Below are 20,106 nucleotides of genomic sequence, written 5' to 3'. Positions count from 1 at the left end.
TCTTTAAAATGGTGAATCTTTAAAAGCAGGAATTTTGAAAATGGGAAAACTTTAAAGTGGGAATCTTTAAAACGGGGAAACTTTAAAAATTCCCCGGGGGGGGTACTCCCTATAATGGCCTATACGGGGAGGCTCCGCCCGAAAGGGGTACCTTTTTATGGCTTCAGGTATATAAAAGGGTAGGGATTTCACGAGTTTAGGTATATGAAAGGGTATGGAAATCTGTCACTTAGGTATTTAAGAGGGCCTTTAATTAAAATATTTCGAACAGACGCAATTTATGGCTGTATTATTTTAAGTTATTAAGCGCTACATGAAAATGACAAGAAAACGTCCTGTTTTAAGTCCACGCCACGTCTTTTAGGTATATGAAAGGGGTACCTTTTTTCAGTTAAAGGTATATGAAAGGGGTACAATTTCTGTCAAAATGGTATATAAAAGGGGAAGGGGTTAGAACTTGGGGCGGAGCCTCCCCGAAGAAAATTTTTTTGAGTACCCCCCCCCCCCGGGAAAAATTCCCGCTTTTAAAGATTCCCCATTTTAATAATTCCCCAGCTCATTCCCCATTCCCTATTCCTCATTTCCCGTTCCCCATTCACCGATTCCCCATTCCCTGTTTTAAAGATAGCCTGATCTTGTGAGGGCAACGCGTAAAGTGGCGATAACAATATCATTTTCTTAAAGGATTACTAGGGCGGGGTATGTAAGATTAGAATGGCGTGCCAGACGCCCCGTCGTGAAACAATCGTGTAAACTACGTACTTATAGCTAACTTTTCTTTGTCTTATCCCAGATATACAGCATTTAAGAAGGTTGGATTTCAGCTCGAGACGTTCTTATCATCTTGGTAGACAAAACACTTTAGAGCTGCTATTGTGTTAGGAAATCGTTGTTTTTATTAAGCTGGAAAACAAATTGTACTGTCGTATTAAAAGTGCACGATTTCCTTTAAGCGTGCTGGGAAGTGGCGACTGTCTGGCTGCAGGATGGAGTGCGCGCTATCACCAAACGAGTAGAATCACATTTATACCTCATTGAGATGAACAGTTCTATATGAAAAGCAGCTTAATCGCTTTGGCCACCAGAAAAGACGAGGAAAGCATCGCAAAGGATCACTTTTGGGCGTAAGTTTTTCACATTCTTTAATCCACTTTCTTCACGTTGACTTGACTAACTATCCACGATGTAGAATCTTATAGACGTGTGTAGATAGAAGTCAATTGAAAATCAATTACTCCACATTTCTTTCGCTTAATCAAATCATCAAAATTTCGTTATCTTCTTTCCATGTCTTTCAAATACCTTCATATATCAGCTGTAGTGCAAAATTTATGTGCGTTTGGTTAACAGCTACAACGGTCGTCTAATTATTTGTTAATTAACTGGGTTGGATTGTGAAAAACGTGTTCTTTTTTCGGAAGTGGTTAGCCATTTCAACAAGTACGACCAGTGAACACGTTTCTAACAGCTCTCAATATATACCGGTCTTCGTACAGGAGTTCGTACTCTGTCGAAAAAAAGATATTGTGTACAACTAGTTGTATAAACAACAGGGAAATAAGGAAATTATTGCACAGCAAACCAGCATGCCTATATATTTCGCACGACTCTCAAAGCATGTTCGTTTTATAAACAGTCTTCGTTGTTTGTGATTTTCAAAATCACTTTAAATTACAAAAAGTCAAATACATTTCGCATCTATCTCCAGTTAATTTCGATCAATAACAACAGTCAACTTCCTTTGTCTAATTCCCACGATTTTGTTTTCCAGTCCATTTGTAAATGACTTGTTTTCATTGAGAGAACCTTCATGTTTTAAAATTACAAAATTGATAAGAAAACGAATCGCGTTAAAACTAACAGATTAAAAATCGATTGTTGTGAATAAGAACATCTGGAGATTACATCAACTTAACTGAGGTAGGTGGGTAGGAATGTGGTCAAGGTATTTTACGTGGCAATAGCAATCTCATACTGCGCAAAACCTTACTCGAAAACGTTGACTACCATTCATTACCGAAAAATAAACATACATTTGTTCGGGTTTTCAGTCAACTGAGTATATAATCATTTGAATTGTTTTATCTTCGAATTCATTGTATAAAATGTATATTTGTATATTTCATCATTGAATAGTTTTGTGTAGTCTTCCGTCTGACATGATATAGTGATAAAATCCTGATAAAATATGGTCTAATTCATTTTATGTTCATATAAACATCGATAAGTTTGGCAGATACTCTTCAATAAAAAACACGTCCTGGAGAGCTAAAGATAAGCTGAGATGTCCTCAGCTATCAGGCAAAGTTGTTCATGGACAACGGATTTGTAATCGGTCTTAATCTTCGTCAGTCTAAACCATCCTTGGTTATTTTCGGGTTTCTATTACTAGCCTGTTACTAGCCTTGGAACTTCTATGTTTTGTAGATGCGTGAGCTACACGAGAAAAAAATTCATGTGTTTATTCGGACTTAAAGGGACCGTGTCACGAATTTTAGCCAAACTTAGGCATAGGAAATGACCATCAAATTCGTTTAAATGTATAAAATAACCTCTTAAAACAGTGAAGGAATATTTAAATAACACACCAAATGCAAAAGAAGGTACGAGATGGCCAAAAGTGTCGAAGATTGAAACGGATTGCGATGTGGGCTTTTGAAATATGGTCCGGCGGAACAGTTTTCAAAGTTAATCTTATCTGCTTGTACACTTTAATTCATGACGCCCAGGAGACATTAGCTGCAAGGAAGCTATGGTTTTGTCATTTAATATAAAGCAATGAATTTCTTTGCAAACATTTAGTTTCATAGCGAATATTTGAGCAAAATTCAATAACATAAGATTAACTTAGCCGTGATATAGTCCCTTTAAACTCTCGTTGTCAATAAATTAAACGATAAGAGAAGAAGGATATAATTAATTCTACGTGGAGCCAGTAAGCTAAACGTCAGTTCGATTCGCAGTGAAGCCAATCGAGAGAATTGACTGAAATGACCACGAAATACTTCATAAAATACTTATTCATTTTGGAAAGTCGTCGTCCCTTCTCGATACCCCAAGTTCTATTTTTGCAACATAATCTGACAATTGACAAAACTAAGATCCAAATGTTAACTTTTATTGTTTCCCTTTCCCACGACTACCCACTGATCGAACGAGACCTTTCCTGATTAAACTCAGACAGCTAGTCTCCAAAATGAAGAAATATTACACGAGAACGATATGTAAGCTTCATTTTTAACACATATTTACTTGTTTACGCTATCGTTTTTTATAAAACATTTTAGTGCTAAATCATGACGCAATGACACTTCAGCATAACCGACTACTTAGCTGCTATAAACATGATATTGAGATATTGCGATACGAATTCTGTAAGAGGTATTTCCTTCAGTGTTGTAAGTTAATAAATCCGTGCGAGATTTAACGTGCGTCCTAATTTATCGTCCACTTTCATTTTTCCTAACAATTATGTCTTTTTCTGGCATATTAGAACATATTTTGAGGGAATTAGTTCATGATTGTGTTGACAAATGGCCAAACTTCATCAACAAACTGGTGAATTGTGAATTTCTTACTATCCTTATCTAAACTAATACCTAAAACTAGTGCACAACTCATACTGAATTTGAAGAAAACAAAACAGTTATATGCCTAGCTCCCTCTAGTCCTGTAGCACTGTGGTGGAGCGCCCAGCCGATGTACGGAAGGTCATAGCTTTGAATCCTTCCGAAGAACCCAAAAAATCAAACTCCGAGAAATTTTTAACACGTATTTCACCTACTTAATACAAAATAGGTTTGAAAACCTCTGTCATCTACTGCCTATTTCTCAGCTGGAAACTAATGCAATCACAACATCGAGAATGTTTTCTACTATTAAATACTTCGACTTCTTCCTATCTTTAACTTCAAAAGTATTCAAGCAGTAATACTCTTCGTGAGCAATGCTCAGCTGCTAGTAAGTGACTTGATGCTCAGCTCACGTGACTTGATGTTTACATGGCAAATTTTTATGCTTTGAACAAATCAGTTGTAGCTTTTCCAGCTCATTTTTTTTTTTGACACATTGTTATCTTAATGATCTAAGTTAATCTTCCAAAGCGCGCACCTTTGAGTCTGGGAGGCAATTCCATATATGGCGCTCACAGTGATGCTCGTCGTCACGTGACCTTTAGTTCCGCTTGTTGTGTTCAATCTCAAATCTCGATTTCACTATATTAGGAGTGAAAATAAGTTTTGGGCCAAAGGTCATTTTCCAATAAAATGTTCTACGCGCATTATCCTCGCTGTTATAACTATGCCTCCCAAAAAAAACCCCAAAAAAAAAAAAAAAAAAAACAAAACAGAACTATCGAACGTCGCTCCCTCAAGCTAATCTTACAAAAGTTAGTGCCTCTTTTATTCCAATTAGCACCTCCTACAACACGGTCGGAGAAAACGATCGGATTGTGGTTTAAACGTCTTATCTTCACACCTTCACACCATTACCACAGAGTGTTACGAAAAGTCTCTTTCTTATCTCGAATGACAACTTAGTGGGTGGCTGTATGTAGGCTCCCGCCCCTTTTATTTTTGAAGCTTTGTGGACCAGCGTCATTTATGGTAGCACCTTGGGTGCCAAAGGGTTTTTTTTCTCGCATTCGTGGCTTCGCCCCTCACAGATCCTGGTTTCACGATTTTCACGAAACGGAATTTTGGCAGAACGTTTTTTGAAAATCATCTCCCAGAAATGTGTTTATGGTGTGGGAAAATTTAAATCGCGTAAACTTTACGAGTTTTGTTGGCCAGCTCCAAGATTTTTATGTGAAAAAATTATAAGCACCTAGTACTTAGCTAATTAACAAGTGGCGCCCCTGTTTCGAGACTCTCTTTAGTTTAAGTTGGCGCCAAAGGTGTTAAATCGAATCACATTGTGTTACCGGCTAATCTGGCTTTGGAAAAAGTGGAAAACTCAAACATAATTAAGCGGTTATGAAACAAGGAACCATCCCAAATAATATAATGATCGCATGAAGTTATCCTATAATTTTCCTTCCTGTTTTCGTAAGTATTTTTTTTTTGCTATCGTTTCAAGCCATTGATTATTTAGATAGGTTTCACTGAATCTAGAGCGGTTCAGTACCAAAACCAAAGTAATCACTCTGATAAATCACAAAAGACGCAAACAGTCCAGTGAACCAATCAAAACTCAAAGCAAAGACATGTAGCCGACGCGAAGCGCGGGAAAACGTGTGTGAGCGAGTCGCGATTGGTTTTGGTTTTACTTCTGATTGGTTGAGAGCTAGAAAGTGGCGCGAGGTTTTTTTAAACCAATCGCTAAGTTTAGTAATGCAAAACCAAAGATTTGTCGAACCAAAGCAAATGCAAATTATTTTGAGACGGAAGTGAGAGCTGCTCCAAGGCACGTTTGACTAAATTAGCAAGACCTTGGCCGCCAGATGCGTATTGTTAGTACATAAACAAATTGGTTAGCAGGACAATGATAACTGAGCCACAATTAGTAAAGTATTGTACCTCTCAGACAAGCTTAAATCAATAAGTCTTTAACTAAACAACTTTTCATGGCAGAAGAATGTGATCTTGATACAGTTTCCAGTTTTCTTCCAATCAGGTCGAGGTCAAGACCCCAAATATGTTTTTTCCCTTTTCGATCGTATGAAATAGATATCTACAATAGCTAAGATACTTAGTATTGAATATTTTTGCGATAAGCTCCTTCAAAGGGAGGGCCGACTTCAATACTGACAAATTGTGTATCAATTCCCTTCTATTCAAACCGATACCTAATATGAGAGTTTGAAAGAATATAAAATGGTGAAATGGCCTAGCTCCCACGAGTCCCTGCAGCTTAGTGGTGGACTGTCCGACCGGTGTGCGGTGATAGGCTCAAATCACTTCGGGAGAGCTCGAAAAATCAAATTCTGAGTCAGGATTGACCCATGCAGGATTGTGCCACACTTACAATACAAAATAGGTTTGGAAACCGGACTCGTCTACGGCCGATTTCTCAGCTGGAAACTGGTGCAATCCTCAAATTGAGCATGTTTTCTACAAAAAATGCTTCAGTCTTCTTCTGAGTCATGCTCTCGTGAGCAATGCTCGCTCGCGTGTCTTGATGTTTACGTACATGGCGAAATGTTGTCTGCTCTACACAAATCAGTTGTAGCTTTCCAGCTTTATTTTATAACAAATTGTTATCTTAATGATCTATTGAAGCATGCTAAGTTAGCCTTCCAATATATAAAGCGAGCCTCGTTGAAACTGGGAGGCAATTCCATATAGGGCGCTCCCAGCGACGCTCGTCGTCACGTGACCTTTGGTTCCGCTTGTGGTGTTCACTATTAGGAGTAAAAATAAATTTTGGACCAGAGATCAGTTTCCAATGAAATTTTCGACGCGCATTATCCTCGCTGTTATACTATGATTTAAAAGCTAATCTTTCAAAAGTAAGTGCCCCTTCAATTCCAATTAGCACCTCCTACAACACGGTCGGAGAAAACGATCGGACACCATTAACACATGGTTGTTACGAAAAGTCTCTTTCTTTTAGTGGGTGGCTTTATGTAGGCTCGCAATCCTCTTATTTTTGAAGCTTTGTGGACAACGTCATTCATGGTAGCACCTTGGGTGCCAGAGGTTCTTTTTTTTCTCCCAATCCTGGTTTCGCCGCTCACAGATCCAGAAAAAACCGGGCTCTTGCACCAACGGTATTTTGGCAGAAAGATTTTGAAAATCATCTCCCAGATGGTGTGGAAAAATTTCACGTGTATCTTACGAGTTTGTAGGCGCCTAGGCAGCTCCAAGATTTTTATGTGAAAAAATTTTAAGAGCCTAGCAGCTAACAACTGGCGCGTCTGTCTCAAGACTTCCTCAGTTTCCGAAAATAAGTTGGCGCCAAAGGTGTTAAATGGAATCATGATGGTATTACCTGCTAATCTGACTTTGGAAAAAGTGGAAAACTCACACATAAGTCGTTATGAAACAGAAACAACCTTCCAAATAATCTAATGATCCCCTGAGGTTATCTTTCAATTTTCCTACCTTTTCGTAAGTGTTTTACTATCTTGTCAAGCCATTGATTATTTAGAAAGGTTTCACAGAATTTAGAGCGGCTCAGTACCAAAAAACAAAGTTATCACTCTGGCCAATCACAAAGGACACAGACAATCCAGTGAACCGATCGAAACTCGAAGCAAATACATGTAGCCGGCGCGAAGCGCGGGAAAACGTGTGTGAGCGAGTCACGATTGGTTTTGGTTTTACTTCTGATTGGTTGAGAGCTAGAAAGTGGCGCGAGGTTCACTAAAGTGAAACCTGCTCAAAGGCACGTTTGACTAAATTAGCAAGACCTTGGCCAATAAATGCGTCCATAGACAAATCAGTTGGCAGATAACAATAACTTAGCCACGATTAGCGAAGAATTTGGCTTCTCAGACAAGCTTAAATCGATAAATCTTTATCAGTTAACAGCTTCTCACCACAGAAGAATGTGATCTTGATACAGTTACCAGTTTTCTTCCAATCAGGCTGAGGTCAAGACCCCAAACTTTTTTATTAGAAAAAAAATATAAATTTTTTTAAAAAAAAAATTTTTTTTTTTTGTTTTTATTTTTTTTTTTTTAAGGATTTTACCCGAAATTTTTTTAAATTCGCGTTAATTTTTTACGCGTAAATTTTTTTCGCGTTGTTAAAATGTTTCGTTATATTCCTATAAAAAGGTATATATTTTTTTCCACTTTTTGACGATCGTATGAAAATAGATAAAGTTTAAGATACTTAGTCAAGTTAATATTGTGTATTTTTGGCGATTAAAGCTCTTGCAAAAGGAAGCGCCGACTGAAAGAGCTAATTCTGACAAATTGCCCGAAATTTTAACTGACAAATCCATTGTTCCTTCACCTCAACATCCTTAAAAAAAACCGACAGTTAGATTTCAGCTGATAAATTGCCCAAGATTGTAATTTTAAAGATTATATCCATTTAAATAACTTCCTATACGCATCCGCGCCCGCACTTGTATAATTGTAAGGACAACATTGTATCATTGTATCATTTTCTGCAGCAATTTAATTTTGAAACCCCTCGACTTCTTAATACTGAAAAGTCGACCACAAACCTTCTATGGTTAGTGTTAAAACGCATTAACACCCCAAATTCCCTAAATGCCAGCATTTGTAAGTACCAGTCTAGCGTCTACATAACACCTTAGCAAGCAGATACCAGGATAAAGCGCTAAGCCGATTCAAACATGAACTTGGTCATGTCTTAGAGGAATACGATAAGGAAAATATTTGGACCAGTCAGTTTGGATAGGAATGAAATGTCAAATACTTTCTCTTAAAATTATTTTGGAAATTTTTTATCACTGTGTGAAAGCAAGCGTTGTATTTTAATTTAGTGATGTATAAGAGACTCGTGTATGAGGGATGCATGCAAGTCAAATTTTCAGTTTTATGTATTTCAGGTCCGTAAGATCCCCTAAATTCTTCTTAAAAGGTTTTTGACTGAAATATATACCAAAAACTGATGTGCCGCAAACCACATCCCTCAAACTAAACAAACTAAAAGTGCATCGTTGGGTTGTTTTTAAAATTGTTATAGTTATATACTACTGCTAAAACGCAATAACAGCCTGAATTCTAAAGTGCCATTTACGGCTATTTAAGTTCTAGGCAAAGCTTACGTTGACCGTATAGATAATCACCGCCGCGCCAAGATACTAAGCTTATTCGTGGCCATGCACCGATTCTAAACGAGCTAAAATTAACTGAATACACGATAATCTAGCTAGAACTAATTAAAAACCAACATGTCACTTCACTTCATGTCACTTCAGAAAATGTGATACTGATTTATTGCAAACAAATTATTAACATTAATGAGAAGGCCAAGACCTCAATTTTCTTGGATGATCCTATTGATAATTATAAAATGGGGCACATGACAAAGCTTATAACAAACGGATAATCTTTTCCAATGTAAGCAAGGTCTTACATAAAGCTGTGAAGTCTGCTGGCGCGGCGAATATATAAAGATAATCCGGCCACACAGAGGCACTCCTACGTTACCTCACGCAGATCTTCCCTGGAGCACTTGAACTGGGATCCTACAGCGCGAGCTATGAGCAAGAGCTCGTGCGATGCTTAATTGGATACACTTCAAAATAAGGTAAACGTAGTCCACTTTATAAACAAAACTCGACATACACCCCATTGATTGCTCCAAGGAAGGACTAAGCGCAAAACGTTCGCTTTTAAAATTGCAGCAGCGGTACGTTTGGTTACTTTCCGTTGTATTTAACAGTCAGGAGTGCTTCGCTTCCCTACACTGATCTACAAAATAGTTCCTCTGAGCAGTTTTCTAAGGCCCTGTCCAAACAGGAAATGTTTGGCGATCAAACACGATGAAACATTGATTGGTGACCAAACATGATGACGTTATACCGAGTGTCCAAACGGTATCAAACATGTTTGATTAACAGTAAAAATTAGTCGATTGTGGGTAAGCAGCACGCGCTTTCTATGGATACGCATCAAAGATCGAGCCCAGAACGCATGCGCGCACAAAACATGTTTGAAAAAGCCGTCCAAACGAACAAATGTTTTACGATGTTTGATCAAATGTTCGACGAAGTTCAAATTTTATCAAACACGATCAAACACGATCAAACAAGGTGTCCAAACGGGAAAATATTTGGTCATCAAACAATGTTTGATCGTGTTTGATCGCCAAACATTTCCCGTTTGGACAGGACTTAAGCTTCTATCCAAGCATGCATAAGGTGTGCAGTTCTGATCGATATGCCCTGTTCTTGACGCGTCCGTTTTAAGAGTATATTATACTCTGGTGGTTTGGTGAATTAAGCCAATTTTGAGTGTCGGTTTGTGGATAAATTCGTATTTATCTCGCGGTTTGCAGTCAAGAAATTATGACGGTTTCGGTCTTTAAGGAAAAAAAGCAATTTTCGGTCTAGGAAGAACAAAAATACGGCGGTTTGTGGACTGTACTATACGACCCCTATAATAGACCCTCCTTTTTTAGTTCCCATATGTCCCTGGTAATAATTTTTGCCTTGATTGCATTTTTGTATTGTTTTCTTTCCTGACCTTTTTTCATACTTTTGTTTTTTTAATCTAACTGACTTACGGGAGGTGGGACAAGAGAGTTCGGGTAGCGGGATTCCAAAGTTGGCGGGAACTGGGAGAATGAGGGAAATTTCGCAACAATGTTACCATGGTTACCAGTTTGCAATAGAAATAGCACAAAGAGACGGGAAACACTAAGGAAGGCTCTGAGAGGCTCTTAGACCCATCTGCCCCCCTCCCCCTCATTTATGACCGCAGTCTAGACAATGAATATAGCGGAAAAATTGTCAATGTGCTGGATCAGGCTTTCCAACTCTCTATCTATTTTTATCCGATGATGAGGCCACTTAATTGACTAGGCGGTTAACCCTTTCACTCCTAAACGCGCATTCAGGCGCTATTTGGAGGTGCAGTCATTGATTCACTTGTGACGTCATTAATTAGCACGTCAGTGGAAATTCGTGATAAGAATCTGATAGAGCTTGAATCGACCTTTCTACAGGACTGTTCATTTTGAATATCAGTTGCATTCTGACAGAGCTAATCAAAGAAAAACAAAATCCATTTTTGGTGCAAAATCGTTGCTAAACAGGCCAGAACACCTGTAATTGGTCAAGGTCCCCTTTTCAGGGTTTTCCATTGATAATGTCAAAACTTTTTTAACCAAAAGATAGGATATGAACAGCAGAAAGTAACGAGAATAAGAAAGCGAAAAAAAAAAAGGAAGCAAAAGGGGCAAAAAAAATTTGGAACGGTTCAGCAAATGCACCAAAGTAAAATATTGTACATTTTTACACAGAATCTTTATGAAAATATTGCTGAAGTGTAAAAAAGTGCTTTTTCAGCAAAGTTGAGGTAAATTCCAGACCATAGCACCAAAATTTCAGTTTAGCGGCTAAAAAAACGCGGTTTTTGAGGAAAATTTGGGTGTCAAAGGGTTAATGTGGTTTTCTAAGTACTTTTATAAACTTAGCAAAAACAGCCATAGATGTTTATAGACTTATTAACGACAACCGCAAGTCGGAACTTGTAAGAAAAACAAGGTGGAAAACACGAGAAAAAACATGTAACTGTTGCGAAAGCGCGGCAAAACATGTAACCGTTGCTAAGCGCGCGAAAACATGCAACCGGCGGCGGCAGCACGTGTTGAAAACTGGTGTCAAATGTCGGCAACGTATACAGTGGAATGCGAGCGAAAACATGCAACCGGGGAATAAAAAAGTAGTGTATAGCCGGCGGAAAGTTGCATTCGTCGAGAAAGCAGCTGATCTAAATAGCTCTGCTTTGTAATTAGTCACCAAAACCTAATGTCCTCGTTTGTGGGCAATGAGTTTGAGATGTAATGTATAGGTTTGCAGACCCGGTCTAGACACTCACTAAAACTGAAAAATTATTAATGTGTCGGAAGAGTCTTTTGAATATCAAATTTATTTATAACTAGTAATGAGGCACTTAATTAACCAGGCGGTTCCAGCGGTTTTCTAAATGATTGTCGTAAAACTTAAACAATGGTGGTCATAAACTCATTAGGCACGACCGCAAATCGGAACTTGAAAGAAACACACGTAACCACTGTGGAAAGCGCGGGAAAAACATGTATCCGTTGTCAAAACGCGGGGAAACATGCAACTGTTGCCAAAGCGCGGGAAAACATGTAACTGTTGCCAAAGCGCGGGAAAACATGCAAACAGCGGCAACGCAGGTGGAAAAGGCGCGGGAAACATGTAATGTCAAGCTCGGGAAATATGCAAATGGGCCGAAAAACGTGTGACTTGGAAAAAGGGAAAATGCATGTGTACAACCATTGGCAAATTCATTGTCGAGAAAAAAACTGAACGAGCGTGACTTCATTGACTTCATATAACGTGACTGACAAGTGGCAAAAGCTATTTATATGCCGCTCGTTTTTGTCTCGTGTCGTCATGACGACGTTGTCATGACGACACGGATAATTGTACGGGGGATCCCCCGTCATTTTTTCCCCCATGTCACATTTGCTTTGTGGGCCGCGGTCCCCCAGTTTGATTCCGGCGGCATCCGATCCAAACAAATGTTATCAAATATTGTTTCTTTACAAGTCGCAACTAAAGCCTGGTTTATCAAACAGTAAGTAGGAGTATTATGAGGGCTATTATGTAAATCGGCACGCTATAAAAAAGAGATGACGTTTTTTTCTGAACTTGCAGCAAACGAGCAAATTTAGTGGTCTACAGGCAAAAGGAACGAAATAGGCCCCTTTAGCTGGCAACAGTGCCTCTCCGCTAACGAACTGGCTAGTGAACCCTACCCGACGGACGCCTGACTCAGGAGCAGCGAAAGTTAAACCTAGTTCGGTGCGCTACGATCTGAGTGGACGAGCATTTGGCATGTTGAAAGTTCGTTGGAGAATTGCGTTGAGGGAAAAACGAGCAACATGTGATTGCACACTTTGTTTGAGGGGTGACCTTTGTGGCATGAATAACAACAATTTAAAAGAAATAAGAAATATTTTGTGCAATCTTTAAAATGTAATGTGGCGTGTCGCCCATCTTCATCTGTCGTCTTTCCTTTCTTTTTTCAGCGGTTCTGTCTCGCAAAGCTGCTCTCTGGGAGGGACTCATGTATGACGAAAGAGGAAAAATTTGATGAGTCTTGGGAGAATTCGAAAAAATCTTTTTTTTTGCCCGGTTCTGTCAGCACTACATGTGCTTCATTCCTGCTGTGTTCCACGCTACTACACTCGCCTCGCTGGGCTCTGGAACGAGAGTGACGCTTTTTTAGCTGTCGCTCATTTGATTGGCGCGCGGAAGTATTTTTCCCGTTTTCAGCGAAACGCGTAAAGAAGAATGAAAAGGTAAAAAGAATGTATCGAGAGAGAATGGTTAGAGGATCTGAGCAGGCGGTCATAAAGTCAGTGACGTATCGCGCTCCAACTAAGCGAGAAGCAGAGCTCTATTGAGTGTCTTTCTTGGTCGCATGCGTGGAGAGCTAAGGGCTTCTCTTTTGGAGATCGATGGTGGAGTCTCTGTTTTAGAGAAGTCGGATTGAGTTGGTAGGTGGGGGCGGTTCTTTTTTGTTAAATTTAGCCGCGGATTGTATCGGCGTTAAAGAGGGATTGTTCTAGCAATTAGTTGGTCGGGTTGAATGTCAAATAAATTCGTGAGGTTGTGTTTGTCGTTAGTCGATTGTACAAATTTTAAGTAACAGTTATGGTACGCATAGTAGCTCTGTGTAGAGTAAGTCTCTCTTTAATGAGATTTGTGCAGTTAAACAACTAATCGTCGTTCGCGCGGATCATGTCAACAAGATCGAAGTTTCTTAGCGAATAGCAGAATTCTATGTATGCGAGATGTATTAGTCCCGCCTTGTAGCTTTGGCGTTACAAAAACATTAAGACCGGCTCAGAGTGACCAAAACCAAATTTCTCCTCACAATATCAATACTAAATCAGGAGAAGAGGTTATAAGAATTAACAAAATCATCACACTCGCATTCATTATCACTTACAGGCTAAGCGTTCACGAATAAACACCCAAAGCGATATCTCATATAGCGTGAAGAAAGCACATGGAAGTCATAGTATAGTAAAGTAGAATGTATGCTAGTGAACAGTGCAATACAGTGCAATGTCTGTCATCTTTTTCTGCTGTTATTGGAGTTATATAACTGATCAACTTTACAGCAATAAATAGACGTGAAAAGCGATCTCTTTTTTAAATAAACTCTAAAAAGCACTTGAGATGTTGGACGAAACACTCAAAAAGCTTGTAAATCATCCACCTTACGCCTGATGATTTATAACTTTTTTCTCCGCGGTGTTCTTTCAACATTCCGCGTTTATTATTGAGCCGCTAAATCATAGAAATGAGTCCTTTGAGGCACCGCGTCCTCGAAGATATGAAAACTCATAGAAGACGTTTGGAGCTGGGGGCATGGACCTGAATGGCTAAAAAATTCTCCGAGTTCCCGTGTCTGCCAAGAGCCACACTTCTGCCAGACACGAGAGTCGATGCAACAGCGCAGTGATAAAATGATACTCAAGATAAAATTCGTCTCGTGCTTCGTCTGCAGATTGTGTGTGGAATTGAAGTGCTTTCCAATGTGCTCTTCAACACAAAGCCAAACATGCCAAGTGCTGTTAATCAACGGAAGTGTTTAAGTGTGTCTCGGCGCCTGCGTATAGATTGCAAACGTTCATACCGCCGGCCAGTCAACGAACTGAAACACAAGCTAGTGCGGCACGCCTCGGCAATAAATCACGTATTTAACCTGGTTGATATCTCGTTTATCACCTTGGTTTAGATAAACAGTTGATCCTCTTGGACGTAATTTCCCTGTAAACACAAAAGCTCATACGACTTGTATAGGTCATACGCTTGGAATATAAGCCGAGAATGTCAAAACTTCGCATGCAATACCGAACTGAGTCGTCTGTTACATAACTATGTCCAGTCACTGATATAACGAACAAATCTTGAAAACGTGAGCTATTAGCTCAGTTTAGGAAATTGACTTAAATTTGTAGCGTATTATAGAAACTCCTGGGACTGGTTTGTTAAAGCACGGTTAAGCTTATCAAGGACAAGCGTGAATTTTGATTTCAGTTTTTTTCAACTTTTCAGTGAGGTTTTCTGTTTATTTTTTCGGTCCTAGCTCCTGAGTTTTGATGTCGACTCCACAAAACATTATAAATAAATCGCTTTTATACTAGAGAAATTTAATCCTGGATCAACTTTTAATCCTAGGTTAGTGTTAAGCGGCCTTTGAAGTTTGAACGACCCGGTATAGAAACTGAATGAATGAATCACTTTATTTAAACACGATAAATTAATCAGCAAAGCTGGTGGGGTCGTGTACTTAAATTAGTTAATTACAGAATAAAATGTATATACATTCTTAAAATATCTAAACTATAAACTTCGTTTATCTATGTCTATATTTACATTATATGCATGCTTCATTGAATTTCAGAGTTTAACTTATTAATAGTCCAAAGATAGAACAAACAAGCTTCCAGGAACTGACCATTTCTTTTGAAGACAGATAATGTTTGAAATTAGTTAAAAATATGTATATATATTACAAAAGAAGGTCTGAAGACAGCAATATAACAAGCCACATTTTTGGAACTCCATCGGAATATATATGTTTGTTCATTATCGGGCAGTGGTATTGAATTTATGGCCACTTAAGTGAACACGTCACTTTTAAGACAATGTACGTCAGAGAATTCAAGTGCGTACAATAAGGGCTAGTAAACATAAAGATTGAAAAAGCAATAAACTGAGCTATTTTTGATTCGTGTAAGCTAATGACAACTTTTAGGTGCTATATATATAAACTGTTCTCTCGTTCCTCTCACAAAGAAAAGTGTACATTTAAATATAGAGCTTAGAATATTCGTGCAAGGTTATTGCGAGATTTTATCTCAATTTTATCTTGTAAATTCTTTTATCGTATATCGCTTGATTTGCAACCTTAACCTTGGAGCAGTTCAGAAATATATTTATCCTATATTGATACAATTTGGATTTTGCGACAAAACAGAAAAAAAATCACTTTATTTGTTTCATTTTTGCGCCAGAGTCAAGTGCACAGGTGAAAACGTCATGATGGTACCGAGTATAAGAAAACATATTTTCACGTTCGAATTTGTACTCAATATCGCAATCTTTCATTTGCGCGCGCTTCTGCAAGTGCAGCAGGCCAAAACAACAGGTTTGGTAGTCAGTTCTAAATGGAAATCACTTTGAAAACTGTGAGTAGTTAAAAGTTTAAAATATAAATTCTCTTTACTAAATGCTATGCACTGAATTCTTTTCTAGTTCTAAGAATTTTTTGTTAAATCAAGAAAACATTTATTTCTGTTCGTCATTTACAAATACATTCATAGATATTGTGCAGAGAAATGTTATCTTTTGACTAATAGATACTGTGACAGTTTAGTCCCTGACCTTGAAACATGCATCTTGCGTCAAGACATTTTGAAATATTTTGCTTCACTAAGATGTAAACAAAAGTGAAACTCCTGCCTTATAATGTTTTCATGAATTTACCACTAAACTGTTGCAGACGGACTTGTATTTAATTCAAGATGGCGGCCTTTTTTTTTCTCAAGTGTTAAAGGATATCTTTTATGTTTCGGCGCGGCGCCATTGTTAAATCAGGAAACAAATTCTTCCTAATATTTATCATAATTTTTTAAAGTCGTAGACTTCCTTCTTGCCAGTGGCGTCAACAAAATTACGTAAATTCTGATTTTACATGAATGTACTAAAAGCTATAAATGGACGGGTCGTCCAGAGATCTTCCTTCCTAGTTTCCCTTCCTCTTAAACGCTCTTTCAAGTGGGGCATTACTTCCGCCCTGGCGCCAACAAAAACCTGCATATAATGAGATACATTTTTAAATTTGGGTTTTCCTCGTGTTTAGAACAGTTTAAGAGAAACAGATGTGTCAAAATCCGATTAAAAGATTTGACTCGTTTACAAAAGTTTGAAAACTTTGTTAATGAAACAAGGGGACGATTTCGACTTTTATATTTCGCTCGTTGCCGAACGCCACAATACACTAACAAAAGGCAATCTAAAAGAGCTATTCATTGCCGCGTCGAAGGCGCCAATTGTCTTGAGCTTTGCTGGAACGAATCGATATTTTAGCTCAATAAATCACACATTGGCTTTTCAGACCCTCTGACTAAAGACACGAACCGAAAACAAAGAAGAGGCGCGTTAATTGTCTAAATTACAGTGGTTTTGTCGGCGGCGTGCCCGCGAGGAAACAATATATGGTTAAGGCTACGCGCAAACAGCTTATTTTTTAAACAAGTTCTTCAGCACGACACTTGTAGCAAGGATTTCAAAGCGTGTTTTCCTTCCCGCATAAAGGAACATTGCTCTTTCGTTAACACGGTAAGCTGACGAATTTGACAACACTCAGCTTTAAAATGAAAACTTCACAACTTCACAATACCGAGAATTGGTTTGCCCTTTAATTTCTTGACCAAAGACCTTAGCGATTGTTGTGAGTGATAACCCCTAACGCTTTGCATTTTGTCCCTTCTTGCAGATAAACGTCAACCCCGGAAAATCCATCCATCCATCCATCCATCCACCGAGTCAAAAGAATTGAAGGTAATTCGTCCACTTTGATATAGCGTATTTTAAATCAGACATGGTTAGCCTAAGAAAACGATTTGTAGGAAGCGGTGGTTCAGTTCTTCCTGTTCTTAACGTCACGAGTGTTTTAACGAAATCCAAACAAACCAAAATCCGCCACAAACAAATAAGTAGTTTAAAATCTAATATGTGGGTATTTGGGCCGAGGTTAAGCAAGTCTTACTTAACGTTGGCAACGAAACACGCGAAAGTTTCTATTTTCCTCCCAGTAAATATACTTGCAGATTGATAATTTCTGTATGTAAAATTCCGCTATGGGTTAAAATAAAAATATATAGATATATATATTTATACTGTTTCAATTATGCACTCAAGTGAGCATAAAAATAGTACCAATATCATTGCAAATCGCAAAATTTCCATGTGGGCATGGATTCGTATGCCACAATACTAGATAAATTCGTATTATGGTTCTAGCACGTTCGATTTTGCAAAGATGATTTAAAATTGATTCATTATTTTCTGCTATTTGTTCAGATGGGAGTCAAAAGAGTTATGAACCTCAGCCATTTGGTCATCTTCTTGATTTTATCCGAACTGCCATCGCTTTGTTCATCTCCCATCCCGATGTTGGAAGATTTTCTTCATCACAAATCCAGTGCGCTTCCTTCAGACGAAAAAGGACAGCTTTCGCAGCAAGACCCTAATGGGCTACTTGGAAAACAAGTCAATCCTGGGGAGGGGTCTAAGAGCGGCGAAGCACGGACTTTAGGGAGACTAACAGCTCAAAATAGATTAAAACCCGCAGAAAGCCAACCAAACAAAGGCTCACCTGTGGCAAGCAGAGGCGAGAAGTTGCTCATGCAAATGCGAGTTCCACGTCCGTCCGTTCAAGGAGACCCTAATTTGAATGATCCCGCATCAAAAGCAGAAGCAGGTAGTGGCTTGCCTCTAGGGAGCGGCAACAAACGATCTGGAAGGCAGCCATGGGAATTCCTCCCAATAAAACCCGAAGAAGATAAAGATGACAACAATGAGAACATTCCGTTGCAACTGAAGGTCGATTTTGATGGCAGAGAGCAAGCCAAAAACTCCGTCGTAAAGCCACAAGCAAAGCCAATCGTATATGGACAGGACTTACCTCTGGGAGGCGGCAGCAGTATCATGAACTTAGGGAGGCTGAATCTCAAAACAGATTGGTGTAACGCGCACCCTTTTGAGGAAACTATTCACCACCACGGCTGCAATAGTGTGAAAGTCCACAACAACATGTGCTATGGACAATGCAATTCGTTTTACATCCCAAAGAGGTTCTTCTCTTGTTCTTACTGTGCGCCGTCGAGACAGGAGACCATCAATGTACGCCTGGAATGTCCTGGACAAAATCCTTCCTTTGTGATAAAGAAGGTAAAACTTGTGTTGGAGTGCGCTTGTAAAGACTGCGGGTTACCACAATCTTAAAACAAGAGCCAAACAAAACTCACAACCCAACGAATGGACAAATTATGCGAGCCGGCATCAAGGCTAACTATCGGATCGTTCAGCTAGGAACTTAACGTCCGAGGCAAAGTCAAATTAACCAGACCGTACTTTCGGCAAAATATGTGACTTTGATTTTATCAAACACTTACATTTATTTCTGACTCCAAGTTCCGAAGTCGTAGAGTCAAACAACACAACAAAGTGATATCGGAAGAAAATGTCGTTCGAATCGGCAAGTAACTGACATTCAAAGAACATAAATGAATCCCACTAATATTTTAATCCTGTAATATATTATATATCGCACAGGAGTAAACAGAATTTGTTTAAAAAGTAGTCAGGTATATTTACAAAGGCAATAGCTGCCATATTTAAACAGATGGTATCAGGCTTCAAATGATGCATATCTATAATGAACATGTTATGAACTGCTTCAGTAGTCATGTTGCAGAAACAATTTTCGTGTACCAAAAATGGTTATACATTATTCACGAAAAGAGTAATATAAAGGTTGCTCTTACAGCAGTGTAAATCTTAATGAATGAAAGAAATCTTAAAGACAATTGTTAATTATTTTAGAGTATAGCAATTTTCCTGAAGGAATTATATTGTATTTAAGTGTACAGGTTTCCTGTTACGAATAGAACTACGACAGGAATGGAAGCTTTGGGTCGCGGTTTCTCTGAGAATTGTAAAATTGCTAGAACTTTTATAACCAGAAAAATGATTAAATGATAAGATTATTGAATGGCACCGTCTTTTCAGGGTGTTTTGTCTTTTTTAAGCCAAACACTATCAACACAACAAAAGTGTAATTACATGATAAACGATTTTTGATGAATAAAGCGACACAATGGCTAAAGAAGATAATGACATTAATAATCCTATAGGCGTTCGTCTTTCTTTTTCGCCCCCCAGACTCCCTTAAGTTTTATTCAATTGGTTCATTAGACCTCATGTTTTTTACCAAACACTGGCACAAAGCGAAAAAAAAAGATTTCAAACTTCTCTGCTATGGTAAACCAAATCAAATCAAATTTAGAAATGCGTTACTTACATCAAGTCCCAAAAACGAAATTAATATAGTTTGCGAATATTGTTAAAGAAATTCTTTCGCAATTTCTTTAATTTGACGCACACTGGGAGAGCCTTCTCTTAATCATCTGATCCTAATGTCTGTTATAATAATCATTACATGCAAGCGTCTGTTATTAAACACAATTCAATGAAGAATGGAAAACACTATAATTGTGAAAAGGCAACAACAATAGCTGCATTTCTTTAGCTTTTGTCTGTGGCGGTGCAAAATTCCTTCTCGGTTCCATGTTGTCTCACGGCCCTTTCCGCCATTCTTTCAAGTAAGCCCTCTTTTGAAAACCATGTAAGCGATATCACCTTATTAGCGCAGGGTTGGCGCCAGGCAGAAACACTTGTGCAAGG

The 20,106-nt window shown here is 38.5% G+C and overlaps 1 protein-coding gene across 3 annotated transcripts; it reads left to right on the top strand.

Annotated features, from left to right (window-relative positions):
* Nucleotides 1–816: 816 nt before the first annotated feature.
* On the top strand, nucleotides 817–19,414 carry LOC144637930 (uncharacterized). Of its 3 annotated transcripts, none has more exons than XM_078497016.1 (3): nucleotides 817–1,124; nucleotides 17,135–17,199; nucleotides 17,722–19,414. In XM_078497016.1, the coding sequence occupies exon 3, from the start codon at nucleotides 17,722–17,724 to the stop codon at nucleotides 18,643–18,645; it is 924 nt and encodes a 307-aa protein (XP_078353142.1). In that variant the 5' UTR covers nucleotides 817–1,124; nucleotides 17,135–17,199; the 3' UTR covers nucleotides 18,646–19,414. The 3 variants fall into 3 exon arrangements, with proteins under 3 accessions (XP_078353142.1, XP_078353143.1, XP_078353141.1); XM_078497017.1 differs by lacking the exon at nucleotides 817–1,124 and adding an exon at nucleotides 15,722–15,824; XM_078497015.1 differs by lacking the exon at nucleotides 817–1,124 and adding an exon at nucleotides 16,527–16,977.
* Nucleotides 19,415–20,106: the final 692 nt, after the last annotated feature.

The sequence above is a fragment of the Oculina patagonica genome, chromosome 14, assembly GCF_052425735.1.
Source record: "Oculina patagonica isolate OP01 chromosome 14, crgOcupat, whole genome shotgun sequence".
Taxonomy (NCBI): Eukaryota; Metazoa; Cnidaria; class Anthozoa; order Scleractinia; family Oculinidae; genus Oculina; species Oculina patagonica.
The sequence above is the reverse complement of the archived record's forward strand: the minus strand, read 5'-3'. Positions and strand labels throughout refer to the sequence as shown.